We start from the raw sequence: 12,738 nt of genomic DNA on the forward strand, positions 1-12,738 counted from the left end.
TTAGCAAATGTTGGTAGTTCTCTTCAAAGGATTCTCCCCTCTGAAGTCAAAAGAAACTGAACCTTAGAGAGGGATGAGTGCCAGCACTCATAAAAATAAAGATACAGATAACTGTTTGAGGTAAATCCTATTACGTCTGTGTTGTACTGGAAAAGGCAGCATCAACTGATTTGTTTAGTTTATGCTGATTTCGTGGCTCGGCGACGAGGGAATCTCAATTCAAGTTGAACAAATGGTATGGTGGAGGGGAAGAGAGCAAGGAGGGCTCTAGTGGCAGGAGGAGGAACTTATATATATGGATGCACTTCCATTTTGATGACTTGGTCTTGTAGGAACATCTATAAATAGGATCATAATAGAACCAATCTTGAAAGGAAGCATACCTGGATCCATGATAGACTAAACGATCAAAGCTTCCTTTGTTTTCTGGATGATCAAGTCCTTAGTTCGTATCTCCCTCTTGGCCCCTGTTCGAACACTCAGGAGATGGAGTCCAATTTTCTGTTCACTTGCTAGGCAGAGGGTGAGACCCGTTATGTTATCCTACCATCAAGGATAATGCTTCCACTTCTCACGGAATCGTAACTGACCACGATGTGGTCATGTGGGTCAAAACCCAACATTCTCCCACTTGGCCCATATGACCATACTTTGGTTAGAAATGATATAAACATTAGGCGCATCATTCTAATCCATAGTCAGTTGGGTCATCATAATACCATAATTAAACAACTTACTAATGCGAGTCAAGGCGGTTTCACATCAATATAATGACATAGTTCCTTCCAAGTACTACAACACTAGCAAATTATTTAACCATAGTCCATAAATGAGAAGTATCTTTAATGGTCAAACATTATGTCTTTGTCAGAGACAATTCCTATAATCATACATTCAAACCCATACATGTACATATATTTGAAGAACAGGAAAAACAGAAACATAATCAATTATATCTAAGTGTCAAAGAAATAAACATAATACAATCCTCAACAAATATCATGGATTACAACTAAGACCCATTCTTTCAACATGCTCTTTAAAAGTCTTCGGTTGTAAACCTTTCGTCAAAGGATCTGCAATCATGAGCTCTGTCCTCATATTTTCTATAGACACATTTTGTTTCTGAACTTCCTCCTTGACAACAAATATTTAAGTTCGATGTGCTTGGCACCATTAGAATATTTGTCGTTTCTGGAGAAATGGACGGCTGCAGTATTGTCACAAAAGATTCTCAGCGGCCTGGCAATAGAGTCGACAATCCCAAGTCCCGAGATAAAGTTACGCAGCCACAAACTATGAACCGTGGCCTCAAAGCATGCCACAAATTCTGCTTCCATGGTGGACAAAGCAGTGCTTGTCTGTTTGGCACTTTTCCATGAGATTGCTCCTCCAGCTAATAGGAACAAATAGCCAAACGTTGACTTTCTACTATCCACACATCCAGCAAAGTCTGAATCCGAATAGCCAATCACCTCAAGACTATCTGACTTTCTATATGTAAGCATGTAATTCTTTGTTCCTTGTAAGTATCTCATCACCTTCTTTGCAGCTTTTCAGTGATCCATCCCTGGATTACTTTGGTATCTTTCTAGCATTCCAACTGCAAAACTGATGTCCGGTCTGGTACAGGTCTGAGCGTACATCAAGCTACCAACTGCAGAGGCATAAGGTATATTTTCCATCTGCTTACGTTCCAATTCATTCTGTGGGCATTGCATGAGACTAAATTTATCCCCTTTCTGAATTGGAACAACACTGGCTGAACAATTCTCCATACCAAATCTCTCTAGAACTCTGTCTATATATGCCTTTTGAGACAACCCTAACAATCCACGTGATCGATCACGAAATATTTCAATGCCTATCACGTAGGTTGCCTCATTCATATCTTTCATTTCAAAGTTCTTTGAGAGAAAAAACTTAGTTTCATACAATAAGCCAAGATCACTACTGGCAAGCAATATATCATCAACATATAGGACCAAAAAGATAAACTTGCTCCCACTGACCTTCAGGTATATACACCGATCAACAGTGTTTTCCTTAAAACCGAAGGAAGTGATGGTATCATTGAACTTGCGATACCATTGTCGGGAAGCTTGTTTAAGACCATATATTGACTTCTTTAATTTGCAAACCATGTGTTCTTTTTTCTTTAATGGAAAACCTTCGGGCTGGTCCATATAGACTTCTTCATCTAAACTCCCATTTAGAAAAGCAGTTTTTACATCCATTTGGTGCAACTCTAAATCATAATGTGCAACCAAAGCCATAATAATTCTAAATGAGTCCTTTTTAGATACAGGAGAAAAGGTCTCTTTATAATCAATGCCTCCTTTCTGAGTGAAACCCTTGGCCACCAGTCTGGCTTTATGTCGTTCAACATTACCCTTTGAGTCGAGCTTGGTCTTAAAGACCCACTTACACCCAACTGTCTTACAACCTTCGGGCAAATCAACGACATCCCAGACTTCATTCTGATCCATTGATTTTAACTCATCTTTCATGGCATCAATCCATTTAGTCGAATCAATACTTTCTATGGCTTGTTTAAAAGAAACCGGATCTTTTCTTGTCTCTATATCAAAATCAAATTCTTGTAGATAAACCATATAATCATTTGGAATGGCAGATCTTCTTTCTCTTTGAGATCTCCTTAATGTCATCCCTTGTGGTTCTTCTACAACTTGTTCAGTGGTGATAACTTCATTATGGAGTGTTTGATCATTAATTTGTTGTTCATTGTTATTAAACTGTGTGACAACTGTAGGAACAACAATTTTCTTAGAAGTCATGGGTAAAGGGACTTGCACCCTAACTTCTTGAATTTTCACATTTTGTGGTTTATCACTCCCACTGGTTTCACCATTCTCAATGAATTTGACATTACCGGTCTCTATAATTCTCGTACTATGGTTAGGACAGTAAATCCTATACCCTTTGGATTTTTCGGGATAACCTATAAAGTATTCACTAATCGTTCTAAAATTCAATTTCTTTTCATGTGGATTATAAATTCTGGCCTCCGCCGGACAACCCCAAACATGCAGGTGTCTTAAACTCGGTTTCCTTCCTGTCCATAACTCAAAAGGAGTTTTTGGAACTGCCTTACTAGGAACCCGGTTTAATATGTATACAGCGGTCTTAAGGGCTTCCATCCACAACGATATGGGTAACAGAAAATTACTTAACATATTCCTAACCATATCCATAAGTGTACGATTACGCCTTTCAGCTACTCCATTCTGCTGTGGCGTTTCCGGCATAGTGTATTGAGCACGTATGCCATGCTTTTCTAAGAGTTTAGCAAATGGGCCAGGGTGTTGTCCTGTTTCATCATACCTACCATAATATTCACCACCTCTATCAGACCTGACAATTTTCACCTTTCTATCTAATTGTCTTTCAACCTCAGTAATGTATACCTCTAGGACATCCACTGCCTGAGATTTTTCATGCAACAAATAGACATAACCATAACGTGAAAAATCATCAATAAAGGTGATAAAATACTTCTCTCCACCAAATGATGGGGAGTCAAAAGGCCCACAAATGTCTGTATGGATAATTTCAAGAAGTTCTTCACTTCTTGTGGCAACTTTCTTTGTGTGTTTGGTTTGTTTTCCCTTAATGCAGTCTACACACATACCGAGATCAGTAAAGTCTAAGTTTGACAAAATCCCATCCTTTACTAATCTCTCTAATCTTTCTTTGGATATATGACCCAATCTTTTATGCCACAAGTTTGAAGATCTTTCATTTATCATGTTTCGTTTAATTCCAATATTACGATGCAAGGTCATAAGAGTTTCAGCAAAATGATTATCAAGATTCACTTTATATAAGCCATCACACAAAACACCAGAACCAAGGAAGACATTGTCTTTGAAAAGACGCAAACTACCATTCCCAATTTTAAAGAAATATCCTTCAACATCAAGTTTAGAAACAGAAATTAAATTTCTAGAAATAGAAGGAACATAAAGAGTCTGAAGCAAATCTAAATGACAACCAGTATTTAAAAGCAAACGATAGGTTCCAACAGCTGTTACAGGAACTCTAACCCCATTCCCCAAAACGATAAAACTCTCATTTGGATCTTGCATCTGGGTTGTAAGGAATCCCTGCATCGTATTTGAAACATGAACATTAGAACCTGAGTCAAACCACCAAGTATTAGAAGGAACTTCAGTAAGGTTTGATTCAAAACATACATAAGCCAAAGGCTTACCTTTCTTTTCAAACCATGCCTTGCGTTTATGGCAGTCCTTCTGATAGTGTCCCAATTTCTTGCAAAAATGGCATCTATCTTTGTTTTGTTTCTTCTTATGAACCTCGGTATCATGATGAGGCTCTTTACCCTTGGATGGTCCACTCTTCATGCCCTTTCTTGGCTTCTTCCATTTCTTCTTGGCTCCATGACTTACAAGATTGACAGAATGATGTCCTTGTTGCTTAAGTCTTGTCTCCTCTTGAACAAGCATACTGGTCAATTCATTCACATTCCACTTATCCTTAATAGTGTTATAGTGAATTTGAAATGATCCAAATTGAGGAGGCAAGGAGTTCAAAATAAATTGAACTAAAAAGGATTCATTCACATCCATCCTAAGACCCTTCAGCTTAGCAGCTATATTTGTCATTTCAAGGATATGCTCATGCATCCCACAAGTACCATCAAATTTCATGGTGGTAAGTTTAGCCATTAATGTCCCAGCCAGAGACTTATCAGCAGATCGGAAACGTTCTTCCACAGTTTTCAATAATGCTTGAGCACTGTCACATTCAGGAAGCGTTGACTTGATATTGTTCGCTATACTCATCCGCATAAACATAATGCTCAATCTGTTCGATCTTTTCCAAGTCTTATAAAAAGACCTTTCTTCCGAGCTGCTCAAATCAGTAATGTCAGCCGGTTTCTTAGATCGGAGTGCTAAATCAAGATCCAGAACACCTAGGTGAAACTGGACTTGTTCATTCCACTCTGAGAAATTAGTTCCATTAAAGATCGTAACAGATGAAGCTTGCGAATGAAGCGAAACAGGAATAGATACTGCAATAAGAAAATTAACAATAAGAAAATGCTTACAACATTAACACTTTGAGTTAGCAATAATGATGAACAACATAAACAGTATTACCATAATACACCTTTGGGTAGTAATTATGAAACACTAAATTACTATTATGGTGATTCCCAATTCACCTAGGAATAATTAATGATATAGGTCCAAAATTTAAATAGGTCTGTTGCCTTTGAGCATCCAATACCTATTAAATCAAGGATACTCATTAATTATCCTAACTCAGCAAATCAATCATTTGAAAGTGGTGCACCTTTGGGCCAATCCATAATATCTCATGATTGAAAAACTGTAAGTCATAATTTGCAAAGTCATTATCTTAATACCTGGGATTAGAGTATTTGATGACTTGATATCTATTAAATATTCTAGTTGGGTTACTTTGGCAACTACCAAACTATTTCATAATATAGACATCAAATTAAAATAATGACATTGCACATAATTGACAAATCATAATATGACATTAAAATAAAACTTGTATTTAAAATTTTCCTAATCTACACAATTAATACATGTGTCATATCATGCTATCAAGTATACTAAAATGTAAAATAAATGACAAAATTTTTTATCACATTACCCTACAAGGACCTCTGCATAAATAATATGTTTTATAGGGACTAAATTAACATATTTTGAGGACCTCTAAATAAGTGATATGCTTTACAGTGACTAAATCAAAATATTTTGTTTCTTATAGCCCTAGAAGGATGTCAGCATAAATAAAATGTTTCACAGGGGCTTAACAGAAACAATTTCATCTTTTAACAGCCCTCTAAGAACTTCACTATAAATAAAATATTTCACAGGGATTTAACAGAAACATTTCTTTCTTTAACAGCCCTGGAAGGACTGTATGCATAAGTTTAACATTTAACAGGGACTGAAATGAAAATTATTCGTCCTTCTAACAGCCTTGGAAGGACTGTTTGCACAAATAAACTATGCAGAGGGGCTTAACCAAAAATTTCCTTTTTATTGGCCAAACGAACTCGGGGTTCGGATCGAAACCCAAAAACCCGAACCCGTTATGCCCGTTATGCCCGTTATGCCCTTTTTTAAATGCAGACGGGTTACCAATTACGGGTTCGGGTTAAAACTCAAAACCCGGACCCGTTATGAATAAATTAATATATTTTTTTTTAAAAAGAACTGAAGACGGGTCGGGATCGACCCGTCTTCCTCCTCTTTTAGCGGCGGGCTAGGGTTCCGCCGAACCCAGCCCGCCAGCCTCCGGTCGCCGGGCGACGAGCGCGCCGCCTCGTTCCGGTGGACTCGCCGCCCGATGGCGAGCCCACCGGCGGTCGCACGCCAGCAGGGCAACGCCGGCGGGTTGGGGTTCCGCCGAACCCAACCCGTCGGCTCTTAGGAGCAGCGGGCGGCGATCATGCCGCCGGATGAAGTGCCGCCCGACGGCGCCACCGGGATGGGCCCGGTGCCGGACGAAACGCCGCCCGACGGCGTCACCCGGGCGGTCGAACCACCCGCACTGACTCCGGTGAGTTTTATCTTTTTTTTTTTAAAAAAAAAAGGTGGGAGGCAGACCATGGCCGGCGGCTACGCCGGATCCTCTGATGGCTCATGGCGGCATATGCCTGCCAGATCCGGCGTCAGCAGGGTCATTCTTCCCCTTTTGGGGTTGTTTCTCAAATCCATGAATCCGGCCCGATCCGGCATTTGGATGGGATGGAAGCCATGGCCGATCCGGCATTGGGGTTGTTTTGCCGGCCATCACAGGGTCGGACCATCCCATTGCCAAGTCCCTGCGGCCGTGGAGGACTATCCATGGACTGTCAAAAATGGGTCTTTTACCATGATCTGGTTCTCCCCTTTACTGTGATCTGGTTCTAGGATGAACCAGGCTCTGATACCACATGTAGGAACATCTATAAATAGGATCATAATAGAACCAATCTTGAAAGGAAGCATACCTGGATCCATGATAGACTGAACGATCAAAGCTTCCTTTATTTTCTGGATGATCAAGTCCTTAATTCGTATCTCCCTCTTGGCCCCTGTTCGAACACTCAGGAGATGGAGTCCAATTTTCTGTTCACTTGCTAGGCAGAGGGTGAGACCCGTTATGTTATCCTACCATCAGGGATAATGCTTCCACTTCTCACGGAATCGTAACTGACCACGATGTGGTCATGTGGGTCAAAACCCAACAGGTCTTTGTTTAGGAATGATGGGGAAAGTAGGAATCATCAAGTAATCCCGAGTGAGATAAGGCTGGCTATTTGTTTATGTTGTAATTTCACACTTGCTCGACGATCCATGTTAAGCACACAAGGTTATGTTCTGGAGATGTTTCACTTCTTATATACCGTTCCCAGAATTGGACGCTCAGGCCAATCTTCTCATGTCATGTCGTTAATCAATGAAAAGTGGGGGTGGGTTTCCTGCACGATTTTGTTTAAATATTTGTATACTATTTTCAAGATCGGGGATTTGGATCCATACAAACATGCATGCGACCAAGGCAAAGATTGTCCTTCCAAACAATTTGTTTTTATGGCCAGCATGTTATTTATCCATTCTCAAGTCGAAATTTTGTGTGCTTCTTTCTGCAATAAAGTAGGGTTATTATATTAGCTGAATTGATTAATTGCTGTTTTCAGTAGCTTAGGCCGTGATTATAAGAATTGTGTCTCACCTGACCAGATGAGACTGCTGGATCGTCGGAGGAGGAATTCAGTGGAAGAGAAATAGACGCCCAGGAGTCTCACTTTAAAAGGGAAGATAGAGATCTCAAGGACAACCTTCTCTGCAAATACGGTGGTTATTTGAGTAGCTTGAAGCAGGAGTTCTCAAAGAGGAAGAAGAAAATAAAGTTGCCAAAAGATGCTCGGCTGAAGCTGCTTGATTGGTGGGAAGCGCACTATGGATGGCCATACCCAACAGTAAGCATACTCTTTCTCCTTGTCAAGCACGACCGAGACTGCTTAATGGTATTTAATCGTGTGATGCAATATGTTAAGTCACCCTGGAGTGGCGACGAGGACTTTGTGGATTAGTGATCTGTCAGGGGCCATCATGCTTGTCAGAACTTGAGATTAGACCTTCACATCCGAGCTCAAAAATGATGAGCCACCCTGGAGAGTGGAGAACCGTCGTATGGTTCCGATATCCGCTCAAATGCTCTTTTTTTCTGTGGACATCTCACTGGGAGTGCATTCATCGGAAGCGGTATGCTTGTTGAGTTGGGTTCCCCTACATGGGATATAAGATATGAAGATACCGAGGGTTCTGATAACACTTTTATTTTGCTACTTTATAAAGTACTTGTTGAATGTTTGATTTTTTTCAGGATTCCCTAACAGTTTAGCATAATTGTCCAAGGTCGCAGGACACTTTTATCTCATTAATTTATTTGAGCATGCGAAAGGACAACGAATTTTATCAATGGAAGCAAGGGAAATGATCTCATTTGATCTGTTTTGCTTGTGAAATTCAGGAAGGTGAAAAGATGGCATTGGCTGAATCAACGGGCCTGGACCAGAAGCAGATAAGTAACTGGTTCATAAATCAGCGGAAGCGTCACTGGAAACCGTCTGAGAATATGCAGTTTGCTGTCATGGATGACTGAGGCCATGCAAATGTAAAGGAGGAAAACTGACGTTCTTGACTCGGAAGTCCGCTAATTTCTTGCTGCAGATGATGGCAAGATGGCATCATCCTCGATGATGTAAACGCTTCCCAAGACGAATCACGTATTTGATGGTAACATTAATGTTGCTGGTTTTGTTTACGACGTCATCGACCCTAAGGTGGCTTGTTGCCCTATTTTTCAGTGCATTTTCTTGAACCAGCCTATGATTTGGGGCATTTTAATTCAAACCTAATGGTGTTATGTAGTTTACGCATTAGCTCTTCGAGGCTTGCAGGCTTGCTGCCATGAAGATGTGGTATTTGCTCGCCATGCTTGATTTGTGAACTGTTTGATTATGCTTTCAAGTTACCGCATCAAGCCAACTGACCAGTTCTATCTTAAATTTTCCTTGCACTCATTTAGGCGCACGGCTTTGTAGCATCATACATCCACAGAGCATCGAAATTTGTCATTTTTTTCTTGGCGTGGCTTATAATAAAACCCCGATAAAATGACTTGGACCGTTTATCTAATTCGGAGGATATATGAATGCCATGACAGCTTTCAGCGACGTTGTCCGTTAAAAACTGAAAGTAGCATTTGGAGTAAAAGCAATCTGAGGTGTTGCATGGAAATCTCTAAGCAGTTTTTGACTTGAAATTGTGGTGTGGACCGAGTGTTGGTGTGGTTCCTCCTCTGGTTGGATCCATCTCATTTGAATGTAAATGAGATAAGCTTTAGGAGAAAATTAAAAGAGGCATTGGTTACAGAAAGATGAGAGAGGAATGGAACTAAAATTTCGTAAAATTCTAACAATCATGATAGGTCAAAAAGAAAAATTAAAATTTAAAAAAGAGATCAAATGTTTACGTCAAGAAGAATGTTTAAATTTAGAAGAAAAATTAAATATTTTTATCGTGGCAAACCAGGGCATATGAAAAGAGAGTGCAAAAAATTTAAAAGAGTACAATAAAGAGAAAGAGGTGAAAAAAAAAGGAAGAAAATGATACAGCAGCAGCTGCATCTGATTTTGATGTCAGTATTATTTATGATGTTGCTAGTGTAAACCTTACATTCTAGGATTGTACTTGGGTTGTTGACTCAGGTGCCTCTCTTTATATTACTTTTCGATGGGACTTATTCACATCCTATAATGGTGGTAATTTTGGCAGAAAATAGAAAATGATGGATTAACTAAGATTGTAGGCATGAGAGACATTTGCTTGAAAATCTGAAAAATGGGAGACATGTTTCAGAAATTCGTCTCCACTTGATCTCTATTGGAGTACTTGATGATGAAGGTTACTACAGCTACTTCGGTGAAGAAAAATGGAAGCTTACTAAAAGTTTTCTAGTGATAGCAATAGAAAATTAAGAAATCAAGCACACTTTAGATAATGCAATTAAAATTATGCAAGGGGAAGGTGACTGCAGTTGAAGACTCCTCCATTGAATTATAGCATAAGTGGCTTGGGCACATAAGTGAAAAGGGTTCATAGTTAGTGGAGAAAATTTATATAGAGCAGACAAAAAGGTTCATAGTTAAAGGCAAAGAGCATCTCATGTGTAGATTAAAAAAGAGTTTGTATGGGCTCAAGCAGGCATTTCGACAGCGGTATAAAAAGTTTGATTAATTTATGATGGATCATGGGTATAGTAAAATTGCTTCTGATCATTGTATGTTTTTGAAGAGATATCTGATGAAGATTTTATTATCTTCTTGCTTTATGTGGATGACATGTTGATTGTTGGCCATGATGCTAAGAATATTGAAAGCTTGAAAATTGAGTTGAGCAAGTTCTTTGCCATTAAGGACTTGAGGCCAGCTAAACAAATTCTTTGCATTAGAATTACTCATGACAGGAAGAATGGAAAGATTTGGTTATCCCAAGAGAGATATATTGAAAAAGTGTTAGAAAGATTCAACATGAGCGAGTCCAAACCAGATTGCTCTCCCCTTGCAGGTCAATTCAATTTAAGTACCAAGCATTGTTCTGCAAGTTGGAAAGATAAAGAAGAAATGAAGAAGATTCCTTATGCATTTGCAGTTGACAATTTCATGTACGCTATGGTTGGCACTAGGTCGAATATTGCTTATGCAGTTGGTGCTGTAAGTCGATTTCTTTCTAACCCTAGTAAGGAACATTGGGCAGTTGTCAAATAGATTCTCAAGTATCTTAGAGGCACTTCTAGAGTATGTTTATGCTTTGGTAATGATAAATATGTATTGGATGGATGGGTACAAAGATGCAGATATGCCTAGTGATGTAGACTTTAGAAAGTCCACAACATAGTACTTGATGACTTTTTCAGGGGAGCAGTGTTATGGCAATCTAAGTTATAAATATGTATTGTTTTGTCTACTACGGAGGCTGAGTATATTGCTATTATAGAAGCTTGTAAAGAACTTTTGTGGATGAAAAATTTTCCGTAAGAGTTGAGCCAAGAACAAGAGAAATATATGTTTTATTGTGATAGTCAAAGCGTCATCCATCTCTCAAAGAATCCAACATTTTATTCGAGATCAAAGTATATTGATATGAGATGTCATTGGGTTCGAGATGCTTTGGAGATGAAGTTTTATTGTGTCTTGAAAAAATCAATGATAGTAATAATGGGTGAGATATGATTACTAAAATTTTGTCAATGAAAGAAATTATTGCTTGTAGAGAGAGAGTGAGATTGGTGGAATCCCCCACATGAGTCGGAAAGAGAGGTATGTTAGTGTGGTCCCTTCTCACATGGGACCCACCTCATTTGAATTTCAAAAAAATAAGGATAAGAAGAAAACATGGGCGAGTTAATCACACAGAAACTGAGTCATCTGGGACTCTATGAAAAACAGAAGAAAAAAAGTGGGAGAAACAGAGAAGAAGAAGAGAAAGAAAAAGTGCTGCTTTGTCGAATGATATCGGATCATTGATTTTATTCAGATTTCGCTAAAATTTTAGTATGTTGTTTCCGATATTGAGAGTTACAAATTGAATGGTTTGAATCTTTGAAAAATCTCATTTATTAATTATTTCAAGCATCAACACTCGATGAGATCTATTGTTTATTTTGCTCGTTAAAAATTGTGTTGTCTCTTATGTTTAGATTGCTTGATTATTTTGCTTTGAGTAGATTGCAGAGATTATTGTTGCTTGATGAGTGATATGCCATTTAATTACATACAAAAAAAAAAATTGCAACATTATTATTTTTTGTAATTTTTCAACACCGTGGCCTTTAGATCTTCAAAGTTGGCCGGTTAAGGTGTTCAGTCAATGTAAGCGGACCCTCAGGTCAAGGAAGCGTCGAGTGGCTCCGGGGAACATTTCCCTCCCGGCCCTGGCAAGCGTCTCCTTAGTCTTCTGCGTGTTGGGCTGCTTCACGCCAAGATTCCCGTCCTATAGGCCCTTACACGGACATCAATCGATGACGTAGGTATAGAAATTTGCTGCGCCGATTGGCAGAGCTTGCGGTGCACTCGATCGTACGTGCTGAACCATGATTCTTATCATGGTGCAACTTTGGAGCCTCTCGGTACCCCCGGCATGAATCGAATCAGAGCCTATGCATGGCTATCTAGATATATGGCCGTGTGAGCGAGCCAGAAGGACAGCCCTTCTTAGGCCTAAAGGCAGCGTTTTTGTCCCCTGCCAGCCCTGCGCGTGGCTGCCATGAAATAAAGCGCGATGGCGTTTCAGTAGCGAAGTGACCCGATGCGTTTGGATCCGAATTTTTGAAGAAAGATTCTCCCAAACTGGATTCAGATTTGGAAGGCATACGTGCCCGCCAGGACCCTCCCTACTGATGCGCACACAGGACGCGCTCTTGGAAGATAGCAGGCCCAGGGCTAGCTGATGGAACCCCTCATGGGAGATGCGACGTGGGAGGCAAGCTTTTCATCCCGCACCGCTGTTTATAAATTCCTTTGCGCTTCTCGATACTTGGTTGGAAAATGGCAATCGGGTTGCTCCATAATAATGACGGTCAAATAGTTCTCCGAACCCAATTCTTTGTTTGGTTCATTTGATTCCACGACTTTGTCATCTTATGGTCACGCATGCTTCT

At 39.7% G+C, this 12,738-nt stretch overlaps 1 protein-coding gene across 1 annotated transcript; it reads left to right on the forward strand.

The window, feature by feature from the left end:
• The first annotated feature begins 6,477 nt into the window (after positions 1–6,477).
• On the forward strand, positions 6,478–9,021 carry LOC120106336 (homeobox protein knotted-1-like 3). The gene is made up of 4 exons (XM_039119334.1): positions 6,478–6,588; positions 7,533–7,572; positions 7,755–7,993; positions 8,548–9,021. Exons 1-4 carry the CDS (start codon positions 6,478–6,480, stop codon positions 8,677–8,679), a joined length of 522 nt encoding a protein of 173 aa, XP_038975262.1. The 3' UTR covers positions 8,680–9,021.
• Positions 9,022–12,738: the final 3,717 nt, after the last annotated feature.

The sequence above is a fragment of the Phoenix dactylifera genome, unplaced genomic scaffold (assembly GCF_009389715.1).
Source record: "Phoenix dactylifera cultivar Barhee BC4 unplaced genomic scaffold, palm_55x_up_171113_PBpolish2nd_filt_p 000529F, whole genome shotgun sequence".
Lineage (NCBI taxonomy): Eukaryota > Viridiplantae > Streptophyta > Magnoliopsida > Arecales > Arecaceae > Phoenix > Phoenix dactylifera.